Here is a 21,509-nt window from a genome sequence, read left to right as displayed (position 1 = left end):
TCTGTTTTGTGGACCCAGTAGAGCAACTACAGCGCTATTTCTCATTGGAAGACCAATGTTGGCAAGATAGAGCATGAGATCAGACAATGATACCTTGCACGCAAACATGTGCAAGCTCTCATAGGCACATGGTGTAGCTGGGTGGTTTTGGGAAGCCTTCCTTACCTGTATGTGCAAACGCACATGTACAAGGGCTTCCACAAAAACAGTAGGAAGGGGCTGGTAAGATTCCACTTCTGTGCTACCACATATCTGTGGTGAAACTGCAGAAAATGAGAACGTGACCCCATCCAGGCAGCTTAAAAAGTGATAATGTCTGATGAGGCACCGTTACACTTTGAGATTTATGCTTGCTGCTCATTTCCAGTTGTCACTTGTTATCGACATTTAGGCAGTAGATACTGATGTACTGAAACCAACTATAATCCATGCCTTGATGTGGTTGAGATAGTGGAATGCTCAGACTTGAGATAAATGTTGTTAGTTAATCAAGAAAAATATAAGTGAAATAGAGGCATTCTGGGCCTCTTTTCTTTGGCACAGCAAGAAGTATTAAAGCAAGAAGTAAGTGTTAAAGACTTGGAATTGAGAAAGCATGTTAAAAGCTCTGCTATAAGTTTAAAATACTGTCTTCCCATTTACTCGGCACACTGCATGCCAAACAACAAAGGGTTGTTTGGATGCAGACCTCTAGGAGGTTGAAATCTGTAGAAGCCTTAGTTCTGTATTACGTATCCTTATTTCTGAAAGAGTGTTTAATGGTATTGGGAATGGTCTCCTTCACCACATCACTGCCCTATGCTTTGGTGATTCCATAAACAGTGAAGTGGAAAGAGGATATTGAGGCTGAAGTAAGAGAGATGTTTCAATTGGCAGTGCAGTCAGCAGAGAAGAAAGTGCTTGATTATCTTCCCTTCACACTCGGCTGGTGTTTGTTTTTTTAGTCTGAGTCAGAATCGGAGTCTTCATCTGAAATTTAAAACAAACCAAATAAAACACAATAATGAGAACAAATTGGAAATTGGAGCAGCTTTAGCTCTTGCTGAGAGAGACCTGCTGCTCCTCTGTGGGTGCCTGCTTCGAAGGATGTGGTGTATTTAGGGGAGGAGTTTGCAACGTGCCAGTTCTGACTAACCTGCTAATACAGCTTTAAATGACATTTCAGAGGACTTGTTGGCGAAAATGCCACAACAGCAACATAGACAACAGTTCAAATGAAAGAAGCTGCAAAGATACTTCTGTTAGTGTGACCACTGAGAGGAAGCCTGCTTACAATATGCTTCCTGTGCTGAAGTATTGCTGTTTGATGCAGGTCTTGGTTACGCACTGCCAGTTAAACAGATCTGAAAGCCAGAAGCTCTGGGGCATTAAGAAATCCCTGTGGGCATACAGAGATGCATCTTGCCCAAGTGTGAGACTCAGCTTGCAAGAAGCAAGAGAATTCTGTCCCCTGTCATTGAGAGCCACCGTATGAACGTGGCTTATGCTGGAGGAGCAGTGCTGCAGGGCAGGGGTTCTTCACTGTCACCCCCAGCACAGCTGCTTGATTACATATATGCAAGTTCAAAAGTTTCTCTCTCCATCTCCAGGCCAATAGACTCTAACTTTAGTCTAATTTTATACCCTAATCACCTGATCTTGTTCTTGTTCTGTGGCCATTTCAGATTGTGGGGCTGAATGGTTTTTAATCTCTTTAACACTGTTTCCTATGATCTGTTCCTTTAAGTCCTCTTTCACAAAAATCTGTGCTGCACAATTACTTCTATAATTGGATTTAGGAGGTTTTCAAAGTTAGATGGCACACAACTCTGAGAAACTAAATCTCAAATTCTTGGTTTGTTAGGATCTTAATAAATTGTGAAAATTCCAGTTCTTCTGGTTTAATACTAAGGACCTTCATAATTTGGCTTAGTTGAATATTTAGTTGAAAACTTAGTACCAAATGATGGTAGCCGAGAATAGGAACTTGCTATTTGAGTGCTCTTGCTGGCAAACGAAGGGTGAAATAGAGAAGAATCACATTTCATGCTTGTATGACCAAAAGGATTTTACCTACCTTCTGACTTGCGCCTTTCAGGGGACTCAGAACTGCCTTGCTTGAGAAAAGTAACCAGGTCATTGAATGTTATGTAGAAATCGATAGCATACACTATTGTGGCTATAAATCCAAACACCTAAAATGGCAGAATTGATGTGATCCTTAACAACATGTCTATCAATGACAAAACAAATCAACCGAGTGACAAATTACAGTAAGATCTTAGTTTTAAAATTGTGTCTGATTTGGGATTGCTCAGTAAAGTTCAGTGGCTTACAGTACTGGGTGTAGTTCTTGCCTAGCTTGTCATGTCTTTATGCAAATTTTATGATGCATAAATTATTGATACCTGTAGTCAAGTTGCAACTGCAGAAGCTGTATCTTATTTCTGAATGTGCTGATGCTAATAGAGAAGGCTTTCTCCTGGACAGCCCACATACAAGAGGGTAAAGTGATGACTGCTATTGTTTCAGTTTATCCAAGCAAAATTATGCATTTGAAGCACAAAGGTGAAATCACTTATTTTGGACCGTCCTTAGCAGTTACATGTATTATTATTGCTGGTTCTGCTACATTTGTTTTTTGGGCAGGAACAGTTGAGCTTTATCTTTTTGGCACAGCTAGTGAAATTGCAAATCAGAATAAGTGTTTTCCCAAAGTCATGCCATTAACTTTGAGCAGTAGTATTAGGATGAAAACAGCTGCTTGTTGATTCAGAACCTGTTCTCCTAAATAACTGACTGTTTCTTCCCTGCTTTTTAGGCAAATTCTTCACTTTTTAATTCAAGTGTTTACTACTTGCAGTAGGGTCAAAATTTGTTTCTGATGCGTGTTCCTACACAGTTCATTAAACTATTTAAGAGGAAAGCTGACATCTACTTACTCCGGCTGCTTTGGATGCTCCATCACTGTATTTTGAGACAGCAGCGATTGAAATGGCAAAGTAAATAACAGCAGCAGTGACACAGCGCAGGAAATCCTGTAAAATAAGCAGTGTGGGAGCATCAGCTCAGTCGCATAATTCCGACACACATGATCCTCTGAGAATCACTTTGGTGCTGTCTGACTTGCCTGATGCTGGAACGTGACTACAACCTTTAGTAAATGAACTATTCATCTGGGAAATATTTCTATATGAAATATGACTGAAATCTTGGCATCAGCTCCTGAGAGTGCAGCTCTGCTGGGCAGGAGCCATGCCCTGTAATACAAGTAGTGATGTGCTGGAGCAGCCTTATCTGTGAACGGTTCAATAAAGGAAGAACTGTGATTCGTAGGGCTGTGTAAATCATGTGAGCCAAAAGAACGGTATCTTGATCTGTTCACAATGAGGTCTGCGTTTTCAGGCCAGATGGACAGGTAAGGTACTGTCTCAGAAGACAAATCTACGAGAAACTTGATTGGTCTGGAGTTGGAGCGAGGTCAGTTACCTCTGTTCTGCAGCTGGAGTATGTTGTGGTAATGGATATAATAAATAAACATACAAGTGCTTGTTTTCTTAGATCTGTATGAAGAAATTGAGATTACTGTCTGAAAAGTAGGCAAACTTTCATAGTTGCTACTATTGTTTTATCCACCAAAGGCCTTTCTAATGGTATTTTTATTGATTGAGAGCACTAATTCAAATCTCACTAGGGTAAACTCTTGCGAAGCTGTACCAAAGAGAGAGCCCAATCTGACTACATCAGTGATTTATTTACTTTCAAAGAATGTGTACTGATAGATTAATGCTTTCTTTGTATTGCATTTTTGAAGCAGCAGAGACATCCAGTGGTCACTGAGCAGTAATTACCTGCAACTGCAAAAGCAAAAATGTCCTAAAGAGCAGCCAGCGACCTCTGCCAGCAAGAGTAGCAGGACATCCCCACTTAACACAATTAGTTGTCCGTCAGCATGTGATTATCTAAATGCATGTGGATATCTGCATCTGAACAGCTTGTACCTGAGGTTTTAAAAACAGTCAAGTGCATGCCTCACTTTCACCATGTGTAAGAGGAGCAGTATCATTGAGACCTCAGCAATGGAAAGGCTCAGGCTGATGTTGGCTGCTTCTGAAAACCATTTGCCCAGGCAAAAATCCTGTGCTCTAACAAAGCAGTGCTATGTGTCAATACCTTGAAAGCTATAGTATGTTGTAGAACATAATTTAAAGAGTGCTTTGGGACCTTTTGAATGAAAGGTAAAGTGGACAAACTTCTCATCAGGAGTAAAACTACTAGCAGCCAGCCTGAACTCCAGTATAGTCCTTCTTCTTATACTGTACAATTAAATCTGTGGTTATAGTTCATATTTCACTTACTGTCAAAGGCCAGTAGAGTCCTTTAAACTTCTCATTAAGTTTAGAGGCATAGGCAAAAAAAAGAAACAGTGCCAGCAGAAATTCTAGGAGCGGTGCCATCATGAATGCAGAAGCTGAAGATGCAATATAGCAGATAAAGATGATAAATGACAGCACCTAGAGTAAAAGGAAAACACTCATTATTCACATGGAATGGCAGAGCCTTAGGCAGCTGAGCAGCTTTGAAGTGTTACTGGGCTGATGATGGTGTATCTTGCTTCCTACTTTTTTTTTTTTTTTTTTTGCACAAAATGAATTTTCTCGTTCACTGAGGAATAAATCTGAAGTCATGCCATTTATTTCAGTGTGTACATTTGGCTTTCCAGAGAGCTTGGTAGATTTTCACCTATCTGAGCCAGTAATTTGTTCTGGATTGTAAACAACTCTTGACAACATAATTCTGAAAATGCAGTGGAACTTTGCCAAGCAAACAGAGCTTTGAGCTTTCAGCCATGACAGTTGTCATTTGAAATGCAAATCATTGCTCAGGTACCAAAAGTAACTCAGCACTTCTAATCTTCTTTGAGTTGAAAGAAATTATGTCTACTGTTAATGGACAAAAAAGACAGGAGTTAGTTATTCTATGATTTCTCTGTCTCTGGTTCCAGTTTCTCAGTGTAGACAACTGTTTTAGAGAGTTATAGCCACCCCCATAGATCTATTTATTTCCATAATTTTTTTTTATAACTCTACAAAATAACAAAGCATGTTTTCCCTCAATTTAGATACAATTAATATGTGACTTATGGTTCAAGGTGTTTCTACAGTGGGAAAAATGACCAAGGAAAATGTACTTTCTCCTAAATCAGACAGTACCGGAGCGCTGTGCTGCCGTTCTGGACATCTCCAGCTTCTGTACTTGTATGTGAAGATGGGAGGTGAGGGAACTGGGGCAAAACTGAGCAGTTCTCAGTCTCGTACTTTGAGCTGGTCACATCCAAGAGGCTCCAGTTCTACTGTCTCATGGTAGGTACCACATTAGACTACACTTTCTGCGGCAGTTATGTGCTGACTTACACCTGGACTGCTGCATCCAGCCTTTCCTTTGGAGGCACTTTTTGGCCTTAGATGCTCACGGATGGTTTTTGTTGCCATAACGGTAGGCACAGTCTGAGGAATAGATTAGGAGGGCTTTAATTCTAAATTGGGATGCTTCTCACATTCTTGCTCGTCTGATCTTAAAAGTAGACATATTTCTCCCCCAGATGGCCCCTTAGAAGGCAGATAAGGCTTTCTGAATAGTGTAAATGTTCCAGTTGAGATGATCAGTATATTTGCTTCATTGAATTTCAGAACTATGGCTTTTTTTTCATTGCTGCTGCTGTGTGTTCCTGTGAGAGCATCACCTGTACCTCAAGGAATACCCATATTGCCCTTAAAAAGTAAGACACTGATTGCTCCTATAAGAGTCACTCAGCCCTCAATATATGTATCAAAAGAGCCTGTTTATGTGTAGGGGGCAAATAAACAGTTGAGTCCTGCTGAAGTGATTTGTTAAGGTAAGGAATTAACAAGCTTTTGTTCTAAATTCCAAAAGAATTGACCAGGATGACAGTGACTGAAGTGTATTGTTTAGATTCCTTAGGACTGGGTGGTGAAACTTGAGAGGATGTGACATTTTTAGTATGAAACTATATTTATCTTAGAAGCTTACGCATTGTTCCTGTTTCATTAGGTTGTAAGAAACTGGTCTGCATCAGGGCTGTGTTCTGTCAATATTTATCCTGTTATTTGCCTGTTGCTTGCATACTCTTTGCAGCCTTACCAGAGTTCTCACACAGCAGAGGGAACTCATTTGATGTATTTTACATGGCGAGGGGTGGGGGGGGTGGGTGATGTTTTATCAGCTGTATTAATTAAAGTGTATTCACACTCTGGGTTTTCTTTGGTCCCTGGAGTTGCGTCCTTGAGAGCAGTTCAGGAGCCTGAGCTGTTCCTGCAGCTGAGGTCAGTGTGGTTGTGTCTGCCTTTGCCATGGAGCAATATTTGGATGCAGGGAGTTCCAGTTCAGCAAAGAGCAAAATAGGAGCTCCTGGCAATGGTGTCATAAAAAGTCCCATGAAAATGAGGCCTGATTTTTTTTTTTTAATTTTATTTTTTTTACTCCCGAGCACCTCCTTTTTGTGAGGATGGGAACGTACATCATGGAAACAAAACAAAACAAAAAAGTTAAATAATAGTTCTTCGTAAAGGAACTTTTCTGGTACTGCATTTCAAAAAACAAGTTTTCTCCCATGTAGCAATTACTTGATATTGTGCTCCTTGGCTTTTTATGCTGGCCAGGCACTGGGAAGGCAACACTTCATCATATAACCAGCCTTCGGTTTAAGGCATAAAATACACTTAGTTCCAACAATTAAAGTAGTGTGCTCTGTAAGGGAGGCCTGCTGCAGTGCTGAGATCACAGGCAGGATATGTGAAGGCGTTTGCCTCTCCTGCACACACAGAACAGACCCAGTGCAGCCCATGGGGATGACATGGATGCCAGGAAACAGCTGACAACATTATGCACAGCTACACACACCCTGCTGGGCGCCTCTCACTGCTTGTGGCTAAATGTGCACTGCTCAGAGAACAACAGGTTGGCTTAAACATTTCAAGTGGCTAATGGTGATCTCTTCTGGACAGCAGTGTATTTTGTTATTGTTTGCTGGCGGAGGAAATGCCTTAGTGGTCTCTGCTATTCAGGTACTTCTCCACTGTGCTCCTGGTGACGAAGCTCTTGGTGCCGCGATGTAGAAGCGGGGCCGGCTGGCTGCAGCCCAGGGGATCTTCAAGGAGGCTGTGCACAGAGCAGGGAGGTTTCAGTCATGAAGTGCAGTTCAGAGAAGACTGAAATGAGAAAAGACAGACAGGAAAAGAAGAAAAGAACAGGCACAATGATTTCTACATTGTGCGACATAGGACAACCTTGTATGTTCATACCATATTTATTAGGAACTGAAAAAGTGTTTCAGGGAAGGAAGAGAGCATGGATTGTATATTGACCTTGAAAACAGCAACTTGAGTGCTTTTAGGGAAAACGAACAGCTGAAGGCAAGGGTTTTAAAGTACATGGAAGAAATAGTGGCACAAGAAAAGGATAGAAAAGGAAGGGTGAAAAGAGGGGGAGGGGAAAAAAGAACCTTGTCAGAGAGAGCAATGATTAGAAAGCAGAGGAGCCAGACGGGAAGAGTAAACAGCAGAAGGAGAGATGGCAAAGCTTATGTGTGTGTTTGATGTTACTGCTGCTTGGTGGCGGCCTGGCTCTCCCAGATGGAATAAAAAATTCATAGGAAGATCAAAACAACTTCCTTCTCTGAATAAAATTTGAGAATATAATTAAGCTTCTAGCAGCAATCAGCTTCATCAGCAGCACAACTTGTTCCAGAGGAAGAGCCAGAATGCCCCGCACTGGTGGCCCGCAGGGCTGTGTACATGCTGACATGAAGAACCACACCACACTGTGAGCATCCACTTCCACTTCATGGCAAAATGTACCTCGCTGTTACATCTTTAAAAAGCTGCCTTCAACCCGAGCGTGGCAATCCTGGGCTACTTGAGTTTCTTTATCAGTATTCTGCCAAGGCTGAAGGCTTTCCTTCCCAAAGTAAGTCCAGATTGTCTTCTCTGTACATCAGGACCTCAAGTAGGGCAAGATAAGGGAATAGGAATGGTTGAGTGGCCATTGTCTTAAATGATAGCAGACTAACTGAGGCGTGGTGAATTATGACAGCTGAACTGAGCATATGCTGGCCCTTGCGTTGCACAAAACAAAGCAGTGTAATGAGGTGACTCCCACCACTGCCACTGAGGTCACTGGGCTGAGGGAATTTGCCAGCTTTTGTTCCCTTTTAGCCACAGATTGAAAAGGAGAAGTAGAACACTCCACCCCAGCTGAGATATATTTGCAAGTTGTTTTCTTTGCTTTGGTGGGAGACATTTTCCAGAATATGGTAGTTGCTTTCTTTGATGTTGAAGAAAAACAAATGACTTGGTATTTGTTTAGCTGCACAGAGAATCCCTGATCTACCATGAGGGGATGCTGATAGTTGCATGACTTTAAAGGCTGACAGATGAAGTGCACTTCTTGTGACTTGCCAAGATGCTGGATATAATGATGTATTCAGTAACAGTAATGAGAAGCCCTGAATAAAAGACACTGTTCAGAATCTGCACTTAGAACCCCACCCAACATCAGTACTGTGTCAAAGCAGAATCAGACATTCAAGATAAAAAATACGTAGGTAAAGCTGAGACGCATTTAAAGTTGGTAGATTTAACAAGGACTCATCTTTAAATATTTGCCCCCATATTTCATTAGTTGTATGCAGGCTGGATTTATTCTGGGGTCTGTGGTTTTCAGGGATTTCTCCTGGCCACGCTGACACTTGGAGAGAAACTACAGCTGCCTCTGTGCTGCCCAGAGGTGATGTGCTGTCTGTGGGGCTGTGAGCGGCTCAGGGTGGGCTCAGGCTGCAGCTTTGGGATGGGTCAGAGCTGCATCCAGCCTGTCTAGCCCTCGGGAAGCCCTGCTAGAGGATAAATCCCCTTGTGCTAGGGCAGAGTGGTTCGTATTGCTATGAGGAAGCGTAACCAACCAGCACTTCCCTGAGGCAATGGAAGGGTGAGTGATGCCATGACCACAATGGTATTCCTCAAATATGTCATCAGGTGGAGATGTTACAAAGCCAGGCTGTGTGGAAGTTGTCGTTTACTGGCTGTGAGGTTGTATAGGGACTTCCAGTAAACGTTACAGTATGTAACAAAAGTATGTGCCAATAAGCAAAGAGGAATTGATTGGGCTTTGCCGTCTTCCAAGTGTGATTCCGTCAGCCACGGGTGCTGCAGGAATGGGGCGGTGGGACCTGCAGCGGTCGGGGCGTTCCGTGAGGAGCCGATGGCTGCCATGAGACGCACAGCTCCCCGGCCCCATCCCGAATTCCGGTTTGATTCATAGATACCCACTGCCCAGGCGGGCATTCTCTTTCCCTCCCACACCGTACCGGTGCACGGGTCGGGATTTCTGGTTAAGATACGTGCAACGAAACCAGGCGTTTTCAACCAAGAAGGGGCTCGCGAGCAGCGGAAGCGTAACCCGGCCCGTCTTTTGGCTTCCGAACGTGCCGTGCCCGGCCGCCATCCCCGCCCTTCCAGCTCTGCCGATCCGCAGCGCCGTCGCCGCTCTCCGCCCCGTCCCGACCCCCGCTCAGCCGCCCTCCCGCGGCCCTTACCGCCTCGGCGAGCAGCAGCCGCCCCTTACGGGAGCACAGGAATTCCCGCGGCGGCAGCAGCGAGCGCAGCCCGGGCGGCGGCTCCGCGTTGGCCGCCGGCTCCTCCATGGCTGCGGGGCGCTCGGCTGTGGGCTGCTTTTCTCTTTTTTTGAAGGAGGGAAGCGGAAATCATGACACTGCGGAAACGTGAAAAAAAACCCCGCAACCTTTCAGCATCCCCAAATGTGCAGCGGCTGCTCCTGGAAGGGCGGGGCGGCCCCGCGCTCCCCCGGCCGGCCGCTCCCCGCCCCGCGCCGTTCCCAACAGCCGCGGCAACGCCGGGACGCGCAGGGCTCTGCCGTCGCACATCGGCACGGCCCCAGCTGCTCCTCGCACGAGGGGGCTGGCAGGGACGCAGCGCGGGTGACTGAGTGCTGGTACCCGGGTCATTTTCACTTCACGTACACCAAGAACGTTAAATAATGGACTTCTTTATTAAAGACAATTATGAAATTAGTTTTCTGACACACGGGACAATTTTCTGAAGTTTAAAATGGTGAGATTGTAACGGTGAAACTATCTATAAATGTGAGAACGCTTAGGAATTACATTTGCAAAATACACAGGAGCTGAAAGGTGAACATACGAAAATCCATATTCTTTAACATGTGAGCAGTAAAACAATCAAGGAACTCTCTTTTCGCTACAGTGGAAATCCTATTTTGCAGGAGTGTTCCTTTCCCTTGGTCTACTGATGCTAATCTTCTGGAAAAGAACAACGGCATCAACAACACAGAGAACAAGCAACACAAGACCAAGCACCTGCAAAAGTAACAATCATGCTGTTAGTTTCCTCTATCTTGTACTGCAGTGACCAGCAGCAATTCCATCTCCCTGAGCTGGCCCTAGCTTTGATATGTGTGATTCCAGAGGGCTGATAAATGACATCCATATTTAAATCCCATCAAACTGTTAAGAGAGAAGCCCACGGCCTGGCTTTGTCTGCTGTTTGTCCGAGGAGCTGGAAAGGAGGTTCCTCCTTGAAAGTGAAGCCAAACCTACATTATGCAAGGCAGCACTTTTATCCAAAATGGAAGTCCTGCTGTCTCTGTAACTACTGCCTTGCTTACTTCTGGCCCAAAGTAAAGTCAGCATTTGCAGAAACAAGCCTAGAAGGAAAACAACAGCACTTCTCTTCTCAGAAGCTTTGAACTGAAAACATATTCGAGTTTGAAGAAAATGTACATAAGTATTTAAAAACACAACTTCAGGCAAACAGCTGGAACAACACCTGCATGACTGCACAGGTGACTTTTGCAGCTCTCACCTCTCACTGTGATCTCACACGTTTTTTTTTATTCAAGCATGTATTGAAACTGCAATATCTGATCAGCAATAGAAGTGCTAAGGCAAGCCTTTTGTGGACTGGGGATTTTAAGACAGATATGCCCTAGGAACACAAGCCTGAGGGCAATTCTCTTTCTTTCAACACTGAAGATGCCATACATTCTGCCCAAACCTGTTCTCCAAGCTTTCTATTTGCCTCCTGCTTTCAGCTTTAACTGCTATTCATCTCACAACTGAGAAGTGATTTCCCAGCGGTCACTTTACCACACAGTACCCTTCTTGCTTGCTTGTGGTACCAACTAAAACACCAGCTGTGCAGCTGTCTGAAGCTGATTTGAAAAACTCACAGGGCAAGTTCCCTGGGTGGTCTGTCTTTATTTTTTTGGTCCCTCATCACATTTTAGCTTTGTTTGTATTTCAGGAAACTGAAGTTTCAAAACTTTCTAAGCTGAGTTTTTCCCCTTTGTTGTGTGCTAGTCACATCAGCTTTTCCTTTAACTAATACCAATTGCTTAAGCTAGTGAACTGGTTTGATCACAAGCATATAAAAATCTTCATAGTTTGCAAAGACCATTTTCTCAGTTTGTCAAAGAAAATAATTAACATACGCTTCACAAGGGATGTACCAGCATGTATCTGATAAAGAGCTTCCATAATGTCAGTGTTTCCTCTTACATGCTGTAACTAAACAGGACAGCTCTTAAAGAACGTTATCTTGTCACACCCAGAATTTCAAGCTGTGGAGGTAAGGGCAGGTTACTCAGAAGGTTTTGTAAATGAGGTAAACTAAACGTGCATCAGTTCTGTTGGTGACTTCTCGGTGTTTTCTCCGTAACAGAATTATTTTCACATTCTTATAAAAATGTAACTACACCAAATCATGTCTGCTTTAAGAATGAAATTAATATGTTCTGACTTACTCCTCCGGCCAGCGTCCCGTGGTTGGTTTTGATGATGACTGCAAACAAGCCCACAATTAGCAGGAACAAAGCTGCAACCACCGAGTTGAAAATATCCTGGAAAAAGGCAGCAGGGGCGAAATGCTCACTGCGGAGTGCACGGCTGGGGAGAACGCGAGCAGCTGCCGCTGCGGGACGGCAAGAAACCGCCGTTCTGCTGCGACAACAGGACCGAACTGCGAGATCCCCGTAAGAGCAGCGGTGCCACCCGGCGGGTCCGCGCCGAAAGCACTCGTGCGACTGAACTTCCTCATCGCACCTCTATTCACTTTTTTTTTTTTTTTTTCCCCAAGTCGAATTTACGGAACTCGGCTGTACTGACATAGACTAAAACAACGGGTACGTTAACGTAAAAAAAGAGAGTTAAGAGGAGACCTCATTAACAGCGGAGCGAAGCGCCCGTCCGCTCCCTCGGGCAGAAGAGCAGCCGCCCCGCCCCGCCCCGCCGCGCCCCACTCACGGCCAGAGGCCAGAAGAGCCAGGTGAGCTTCTTGTCCAGTTTCAGCAGGTACAGCAGGAAGAACAGCAGCGTGACGAGGGCTTCCATTACCGCCAGCGCCGTGTAGGCTTCGTGCGAGCGGGAGGCAACGAAACAGACGAAGGCTGCAACCGCCACCGCCTGCGAAAGCACAAGGGGCCGCTAGCCGCCTGCCGGGCCGCGGCAGAGGGGCGTGGGGCGGCCGGGGCCGCGCCTACCAGGCGGGCGAGCTTCAGGGCGCCGCGCACGGAGCGCGGGAACGCCGCGTCCATCGCCTCCATAGCACCGCCGCGGCCGTTATCGCACCTCGGCCGGCGGGCGGCGTCCCGCCCGCCCCGCCCAGGCCAGCCCCGCGACCGGAAGCGGCGCGCCGGAGGCCGGAAGCGGGCGGCAGCCGCGGGCCCGGAGCGGCGGCGGGGATGGGCGATGTGGCGGCTGGGCGCGGCCTGGGCGCGGCCCGCGGCGCTGCGCGGGGCCCGGCGCGGGCTCAGGAGCGGCGCGGCGGCGGGGAGCTGCTCAGCGGGCGGCCTGGCGCTGCGGAGCCGGCCTGGGCCGGGCGGGAACGGCGGCTGTAAGTGCGCGAGTGGAGCCGGGCCTGGCCTGCCCCGGCCTGCGCTGCCCCGCGCTGCGCCGAAGCGGTGCCTGGGGGGGGGTGGAGGAGCTCGCGTTGAGAGGCACAGAACAGATACGGTACGAAGATCTCTTTCCTGGTTGTAACTCCCGCTTTTTCTTTTTTCCCCATTTTAGATAAGCGTCTGATAAAAGAAGATGATAAAAAGACCGTTGTAAGTATTTGCGTCTCGTTCAGAAGCGCGTGTGAGGCCCCAGCTGGGCTCTCGCAGGCGCTGCCGGTGGCCGTTTCGGAGCGGTGTCAGCCATGTCCCCGCCTGCTTGCCTGCCGCGTTTATGTGTGCTGCTCACTTCTTTGCAGTAGCACAGTTTTTAAAAGCAGTGTTTTTTGTTTTTGTCAGATATGCATCGAGGGGAATATTGCAAGCGGAAAGACAACGTGCCTGGATTATTTTGCACAGACTACCAGCATCGAGGTACTGGGTTTATGTTCTTTATGTACGTCATGCAGTAGCTGCTTGCTGTGGCAAAAGCACAGCTGACTTAGAGCTGTTGTCTTTCCTCAGGTACTGAGCTGGGGCAGCAGGCTGTGTGCTGGTGCTGGTACTGCTGCTGCACGTGCTTAGCTGTGCGCTGCCTCCCCTGGCTATTAGTAGCCAAACTGTGGAAGAGATTTGTAGATCATGTGTAATATGGTACTTGATGCTGAAGTATCAATAACATCTGCAAATAGATTAAAAATACCCAAACTGCTGTAGTTGTTCCTAATAATTGCTTAGACCATCATGGTATTTGATTTCATATTCCTTAAAACAAGATTAGGGGTAGGGCAGGATTGATATGTTTTAAACAACACAGGGATTGAGTCTCGGTGAACAGTTGCTGTTGTGTGCTTCAGATGATAATAATTCTTTTAATGGACCTGGGAACAAGTTTGATAGAAGTTCTTACAATTCCGTGTAGAAATGCTGGGTTTGCAGATGTTATGTGCTAATGATCCTTTTGGAATAAAAAATTACTAACCCAAAGGATAGCAAACGATGATTTGCATGTAGTGCAACTTTATTTTAAAAACCCAGTTAACTGACCTGATGGGATGTTGCTGCAGGAGTTTTAGACCCTCACCAAACCAGATGGGGCTTTTGTGGTAGATAGAAGCTTTTCTGATTGATTTTAAACATTATTGAACTGTTGGAGGTGCATCGATATTTTTTTTTTAGATAATGAAAATAAAACAAAAGCAATTCAGTGGCATTCTGATGGTCTGTTCATTCATGATTAATGAGCAGGATGTTGAAATGAAGTGCACTGGATCCTCAGGTAGCCAGTCTTCTTACATCATATTGATAAATGACTTGAAAAGTGAAATTAAATAAGGGTTATGTAATCAATACAGTCGTGTTTAGGTGATAAGAAAGTAATAGTATGGAAATGATTCTTGTCTAGTTTTTAACGGTTCATTACATTTTGCATTTCAGGGCTCCTTACTGTTAATTAAAGGGGAATGAGCTTTTCAGTACATGTCCTGAATACTCTCACTTACTGAACAAGTATTCATTAAAAGTCATTGCTGTGTTGTAAGGCCTGGTATTTCAAATCTAAAGTATGTCTAACGCAGAATATTTTTTTTACCAAGGTCTTGACAGAACCAGTGAGTAAATGGAGGAATGTTCGAGGTCATAATATCCTGGTAAGCAACAGAAACAAGTTCAACACTTACAGTCATTGTTCATTTAGAAATACATTAAGGAGGACTTCTTATGAGTCACTAAAACTGTTAAGAAAGGTGTGGGCATGATCTCATACTGCAAGAAATAATGCTCTGTGATGCAGAATAATTTTTTTTAAGACAAGCATATAATGGACACATTTTTAAATAAAATTTGGTTTCAGCAGAGATTGCTGATTGATCTTCACATGGCTCAGTGCTGAGGGACAGCGTGCCTGCCTACTTCCCAAACACTGGAACTCTGCTAAGGCAGCATGGCTGGCTGTACAAAAGAATTGTAGGAGGAGGTACAGACCTAGTATTGGATTATGCAGGGTTGTTTGCTAAAGGATTCACAGAAAGCTAAGCCCTGATTGTGGCTGTTGTTTTGAAATCGACTGATAGCTATTTCTAAGAAGAGAAGAATGTCTTTCCTATAATGAGATGCATATCTGATCCACTTATATTGTTCAGCTGCTAAAGATAACGAAGGTTCCGTTCTGGGCATTGAAAGCTTCTGTTGTCTTTTGGGTAGTTGCTACTTTTTGTAGCCATTCTTTGCAGGTTGGTCACTGTCACACCTGTGCTCTGAGACGATAAATCTGAGTGCTCTGACCATATCTGCAGGTAACACTTTGAATAGTTTGAATGGTTTGTGATGTCAGCCTTCCCTGCTGGGGTGATCACCTCAATTGCTGAAATAATTTTGTTAGCTCAGATGTGTATCTGTGCTCAAACTCACATGGAATTTGCTGTCACATACAGCACTGCAGATATAGCCCAACCCACATGTGCCTGAACACGTATTGGATGATGTTACTGCTAGCATAGTAACATTTTCCTTGTTATTAGGAAAAGGGGAAGCATGCTGGGCTGTGTCATGTCTAATCACAGCAGTCTGTCTTCAGATTAGTTTTTTGATCTGATTGTGGACAGGGAGAAAAGGAGATCAGAATTATATGGTACTTCTGCACTGTAGGACAGACTGATGCTTGTCAGTACTGGTGGAGCTGAATCAGTGAGGAGACTCTGAGAAGTTGTAGAGAGCAATTGAGAAGCAGTTGTAATGGTCTTTGTTAAAAGACCTTTCCTGGGGCCCAGACTGTGCTTACTAGAACTGTATCTGCATTTCTGGTACTGGGTGTGCTGAGTTTGTCCCTGCACAGAAAGATGTCACCAGATGTGATTTTTAATTGGTAAACATATTTGAACTGTTTTAAATGAACTGTGCCTTGGTCCTGGCTGTTCCAAATGCAGAGAAACAAATTCCCATTGTCTTCAGTGGCTGTGCTACCTGCCCAGTGTCATGAGGGCCACGGCTGTAGTTCTCAGCTGTGCATTGTGGAGTGCTAATGACTGCTTAATGCAGAACTGACTGACAGCTGCTTTCTGGTGTGTTTTAGCAATTCTGATACAATTTATGAAGTACATAGCTTCCTTTTTTTTTTTTTCTTTCTTTTTTTTTTTCTTCTGCTCAACCTTAAAAAAAAGCAAACCACAGAACAAAACAGAAGCCACAAAACCTTTGTCTTGCTTCCATCCCAAACCCTAGGGTTTAATGTACCAGGATGCTTCGAGATGGGGGATAACCTTACAAACTTACATACAGCTTACAATGTTGGAGCAGCATACCAAACCAATGGTAAATATGTATATTTCTCTTTTAACTTCAAATGCTGTAATTTTTCTGCTGTAAGGTCTGTGCCGTTGACATGGTAATAGACCTGAAGATGGCAACATTCAGGTAGCAGCAGCTCCTGCTGCTCTGTAAGTTGATTGCTGTTTATTTTGTGCCCCTAGTTAGCTTCATCTTCTGAATTGAGTACTGCTGTGGTTACTTCAAAACTTCCATGTGTATAACAGTTTAGCTACAGAGATGTTTAATAATGTGGTGACCACACATGAGATTATTAACACTGTTTTTGTGTTCACCTTCCCCAGTGATTTTTTTATCTCAACGTTTGGAAGAGCTGATAACGTTGTGTATTTCCTAATGTACACACATGATGAGCTTTAAGAGACACGGATGCTGAAAAAATGTAAATGTTTGGTGACTGTCGAGTTTTATTTTGCAGATTTCCCCAGTAAGAATGATGGAGAGATCAATTCACAGTGCAAAATACATTTTTGTAGAGAATTTGTATAGGAGGTATGGTATTTTGTTTTCTACTTTATTTTCTTTGCTTAATTGCACAAAAAAAGAAATAATCAACCAATGATTTCTTTGGTAGTTTGCATCTGAGCAGTCTGTGCTTTTGGTCAACTCTTTGCTGGAGTGGCAGAGAGCTTTGTAGAGGGCATGCTGTCCACTGGTAGAATGAAGCCCATAGGATGTGGGCCAGATGCAAGCATTCTTTGGAAATGCTGATGAGTTTAGAATGTTTTAGTATTTATAAAACCATTTATTGCATTTATCTGCTCTCCAGCTGAATAAATCAAAGCAAACATACTGAATAGATGAAAAAAGTGGGGTTATAAAGAAAAATACTGTAGGAAAGAGAGAACTAGATGGTATTATCAAACCTAGCATCCAGGACTATTGTGCTTTGCAAGCCAGAACTCGAGCAACAAGCCTTCCAGCCCTCACGTGCTATGGCTTAGAGTCGGGATTCATGGGATCAACGCAGACTGAAAACTCTTTGGTCAGCTTCTGAGTAAAGAGTGAGAAATGTTGATCTGTAAATGTCAATTTCTGATGTGGGCCTACCTCCCAGCCCTGCAGTGTGCTTGGGCAGTCGAGTCTAACTGAGGTTATTTTGTGCTGGGGAATAATTCTGTGGCCTCAGATAGAAAAAGCACCTATTACCTACTCTCACCAACCCCATACAAAATAAAATAGTGCAGTAATCAGAAGTGGCATTTTTTTATAATGCCGATTTTGTATTCAGAATGTGTAATACTGTTTTAATGGCTTTTTCAGTGGTCTTGAGGAACAAAACCAGTTCTTAGCCTTGTCTTCAGGGAGAAGAGCTGCACGCCACAAGGTGGCATCTGTGCTTCATTGCCTTGTGGTCAGCTCCAGAACTGGTCTGAAAGTTACCGAGGGACAGTCAGATGTGAGGCACAGGAGCAGGAAGAGACATTATTTACCCTGTCTGTGTACAGTGGAAATGTAAATGGAATGTCTGTCTTGTTTATAGTTAGTGATGTTTTTTTCACTGTAGACTAACAGCTTTTGTCCCACAAGAAACTGAGAGGCTAAGTATGCGTGTGCCAGCTCTGTGTATTAATTTCATAACAAAAATTTGAAGGGCATTGAAGAAGTTTAATGGTTTTAGTGTTCTTCAATGTTGGACAGAAAGCACTTGCTATGTTTTGTTAAAGTTGGGGAGAAGTCAGCCAATGGTATGAATAGCAAACCGAAATACGAGTGTGTGTAAATGGATTATACATAAAACAAGGACAAGAATCCCTTGCTATCAATGCAAGTCTATACAAATCCTCTAGGTGAATGTTTAGCTTAAGTAAGGGATGGAGAGTAGTGGAATGTCAGGCATCCCAGCTCTTCTTTGATCCAGTGTCACTCAGGATTTGTGTTTTGGCTTTGCAGGCTTTTTCCCAGAGAGAGAAATAGAATAAGATTTACGATGGTGATGGAAGGCTTAAATTGTGAGCAATTGCTGAGAGCTTCTCTGGCATGCACAGACACACGAGTGTCCAAGTTCTTGTGATTGCACATCTGAGGTTAGCAGTGAAAGCCATGCTCATGTTAGGTGTAAAATTGTAGAAGAGTTTTGAATGCACGCACGTGAGTATATATGATATTTTACAGGGTAAGCCCAAACAATTCAGTTTGTCCCTCATGACTTTCTGGGTATTTTTGGTGTATAGCTATTTCCATTTGTTTTATTTTGCAGTAGAACCTTTACTTGGTAGGAGTGAAATGTCAGCACAGTTTTCAAAGATACAGCAAAACTTGTATCTTTATTAACCTTGAGCCAGAGCAGGAATCCTCACATGATTATCCAGGGGAGTGAGACAGGGAAGGCAAAGCTGTGTTGTCTGCAGGGGAGATTAGTGGACTATTAAGGGTGTGTCCTTTAGGGTAGAAATGGTGGAGCTTTCTCTTATTTCTAATTCCTTTTGAACTTCCTGTTTTTCAGGGAAAAGTTGCAGAGTTGGAATTTAGTTTACCTAAATACCTGTTATCCAGAACTGTACACTTGTTGATACATCAGAACTGTGTTAACCAGTTTCTTGGGTGCTTTGGAAAGGAGGATATTCAGCTGGATGGTAGTTAAAGAAGGGAGGTGGCACGAACTCTGGCTTTGCTTTCTTGCATACTGACATTGTTAATATTTTCCTGGGTTATCTTTATTCAGTTTTGCAAGTGATCAAAAGGATGTTGCCGAGAGAAGTGGTTAAGAAATCTGTGGAATCTTCAGCACCATTTAAAATATTGCAATTGGTTTCAACCATTCAGCTGAGGAGATCAGGATTCTCTAAATCTTCTGTGATCTTTTTCTTCCCCTCTATTTCTGTTCAGGGACACTTAAAGAAGAGTGTGGAGTGTGGCTTACTGTAATTTATTTTGAAGACAAAATAATATGAAATTAATACTACTTGAGTATTTAGGAATATGGCAATATGTGAAGACTCTAACACCAGTAAAAATATAATATGTGATTCTTAATAAGGAATATTATGTATTTCCATTGTTATTTTTTTTCACTGCTCTTTACTTTGGTTTCTGTAATGAATTGTCAGTGCTGCTTAGTCAGTCAAGCCTTTCTGGTGTCATGCAGTTCAGATGTATTTGAAATGATCCTGACATAAAGAACTTGAGCAATAAATACACTTGACACTAATTTGTTATCATAGCACACGTCAGTGCAAAGTTTTTTCTTAGTCACCAAGTAACTATTTCTTAACTGTAGTAGGAAATATTTTTTTTAACTGTTAATGATAGAAACTTCATGCTAGTAGGCATGTTTAGATAAAGAAAAAAAAAGCCTTTGTGTAAACAATGCTTTATAATATTTCTAATGTTGGTTGTATCTTCATTTCCCATGTGCTGGAATAAACACAGACTAGTTCTAGTCAGTTTTAAAAGAAGTAAAAGCAGTGCATATCAGTTTAGAACTGATCTTTGTCTGTTGTTTAATGAATGGTGATCTTTATGTTTGTTCAGTGGGAAGATGCCAGAGGTGGATTATGTTGTGCTGTCTGAATGGTTTGACTGGATCCAGAACAACACCGATGTTTCAGTTGATTTGATAGGTAAAATTTGGATGGGAACTGGAAGGGCACATTTGTGGGTGGGTTTCTTTATTGTGAGGGGAAAAATTTCTTTTTTCTTTGGCTGTGAATAATTACATTATTCATTACGATAGTGGCTGTGATGCTTAGCATCAGACAGCATGAATGCACTGATACTCTGAGGATTGATGAGCAGTAACACCAAAGGAGGAGGCCCAGTGGTGGTACCTAAACTGGGATCCTTTAATTCCATAGTTTGTGAAGTTTCCTCTTTGCTTTTAAAGCTTATCCTTACATACAGCTACATAGTTGGTTTTTTTTTTGTTTTTTTTTTTGTTTTTTTAGTTTACCTGCAGACATCTCCTGAAGTTTGTTATGAGAGATTAAAGAGAAGATGCAGAGAAGAAGAGAAAATCATTCCTCTGGTAAAGAGTTCCTTCAGAATGTGTGGTAACAGTGAGCATAAAACATAGTATCATAGAATCATGGAGTCACAAGGTTGGAAGCGACCTATAAGATCATCCAGTCCAACCATCTGCTCATTCCCACAAGCACTAAACCACATCTCACAGCTCCTCATCCAGGAGCCTCTTGAACACTGCCAGGGACGGCGACTGCACCACCTCCCTGGGCAGCCATTCCAGTGCCTGACCACTCTCTCTAGCAATGCCAACCTAAATACTATAATCACATCCCAAGTGTATTTCAAAAATCTACTGGAGCTGTCTGGAGGATTTGGACTCGGTGATCATTGGGGCCGTTTCCAACATGAGGTGCTCTGTTATAGTTGCCATCACAAATTAATATTTCAGTATTTAGAATTGTAGGCTCATTGAAGTTGGAAAGACTTCTCAGATCATTTAGTCCAACCATCAGACCATGCCTGTGACTGCTTTAGTCTGTGTACTCTGTGACATCTGCCCTGTTTTTGAAAACCTCCAGGGATGGTGACTGCACCACCTCCCTGGCAGCCTGTTCCAATACCTCACCATGTCATTTTGATTTACTGTATAAAAATGATCTGTCATGCGTGCTGACTTTGCCAAGTATTGTTTTAGTAATCTGTGTAGTATAGCTGACTGTTGTGGTGGTGTTGTGTGTAATTGAACACCTCTTTTTTAGGAATATTTAGAAGCTATTCATCAGCTCTACGAAGAGTGGCTCATTAAACATACGTTATTTAAAGTTTCCTGCCCAGTGCTTGTGAGTACAATTTTAGTTATAATCAGATAAGCACGTGGCGCATTGTATTCTTTCAATACTAAAAATGTTAATTAGTGATGAAAGTAAATAAAGCTGCTTTATCAATAACCCGAGAAAAAAACATTTGTAGCTGTCCATAGTGTATAGTGGAAGTCTGGTCTTTAACTCTGAGGTGGAATTTGTGGGGTGTTCATTTGTGTTGTGTAGCAGGATCAGACACGCAGCTTTCCAGTGAGCGCCAAATTCCAAACACAGAACTAACTGGACAGCTTTATTTAGGAGTATTTCAGTTTGGCTTCAGTGATAGGTCTGTTTTGCTCTGGAGCAAATATATATTATGATTTAATTATTTGTAATGCTAATGCTTTTGTTTTGAAGGTCATTGGAGCTGACCACGACGTGCAGAAAATGATAGAAAAGTATGAAGAGAACCGGGACCAAATACTAAACCCATGTAATATGCAACAGCATTTGTAG

At 43.3% G+C, this 21,509-nt stretch overlaps 3 protein-coding genes across 3 annotated transcripts; 1 reads left to right on the top strand and 2 right to left on the bottom strand.

The window, feature by feature from the left end:
* Positions 1–940: 940 nt before the first annotated feature.
* On the bottom strand, positions 941–9,697 carry CMTM3 (CKLF like MARVEL transmembrane domain containing 3; the record flags this gene model as incomplete). The annotated part of the gene is made up of 5 exons (XM_079541499.1): positions 941–969; positions 2,057–2,174; positions 2,922–3,017; positions 4,338–4,493; positions 9,590–9,697. The coding sequence occupies 5 exons, from the start codon at positions 9,695–9,697 to the stop codon at positions 941–943; spliced, it is 507 nt and encodes a 168-aa protein (XP_079397625.1).
* Positions 9,698–10,285: 588 nt separating this feature from the next.
* LOC306950858 (chemokine-like factor) lies at positions 10,286–12,633 on the bottom strand (the record flags this gene model as incomplete). The annotated part of the gene is made up of 4 exons (XM_079541244.1): positions 10,286–10,390; positions 11,836–11,931; positions 12,335–12,493; positions 12,571–12,633. The coding sequence occupies 4 exons, from the start codon at positions 12,631–12,633 to the stop codon at positions 10,286–10,288; spliced, it is 423 nt and encodes a 140-aa protein (XP_079397370.1).
* Positions 12,634–12,778: 145 nt separating this feature from the next.
* On the top strand, positions 12,779–21,509 carry TK2 (thymidine kinase 2; the record flags this gene model as incomplete). The annotated part of the gene is made up of 10 exons (XM_079541353.1): positions 12,779–12,923; positions 13,100–13,137; positions 13,324–13,398; positions 14,559–14,612; positions 16,183–16,272; positions 16,706–16,779; positions 19,762–19,850; positions 20,175–20,254; positions 20,952–21,032; positions 21,411–21,509. 10 exons carry the CDS (start codon positions 12,779–12,781, stop codon positions 21,507–21,509), a joined length of 825 nt encoding a protein of 274 aa, XP_079397479.1.

This window comes from Tetrao urogallus (genome assembly GCF_951394365.1).
Source record: "Tetrao urogallus genome assembly, chromosome: 12".
Classification (NCBI taxonomy): Eukaryota; Metazoa; Chordata; class Aves; order Galliformes; family Phasianidae; genus Tetrao; species Tetrao urogallus.
The sequence above is the reverse complement of the archived record's forward strand: the minus strand, read 5'-3'. Positions and strand labels throughout refer to the sequence as shown.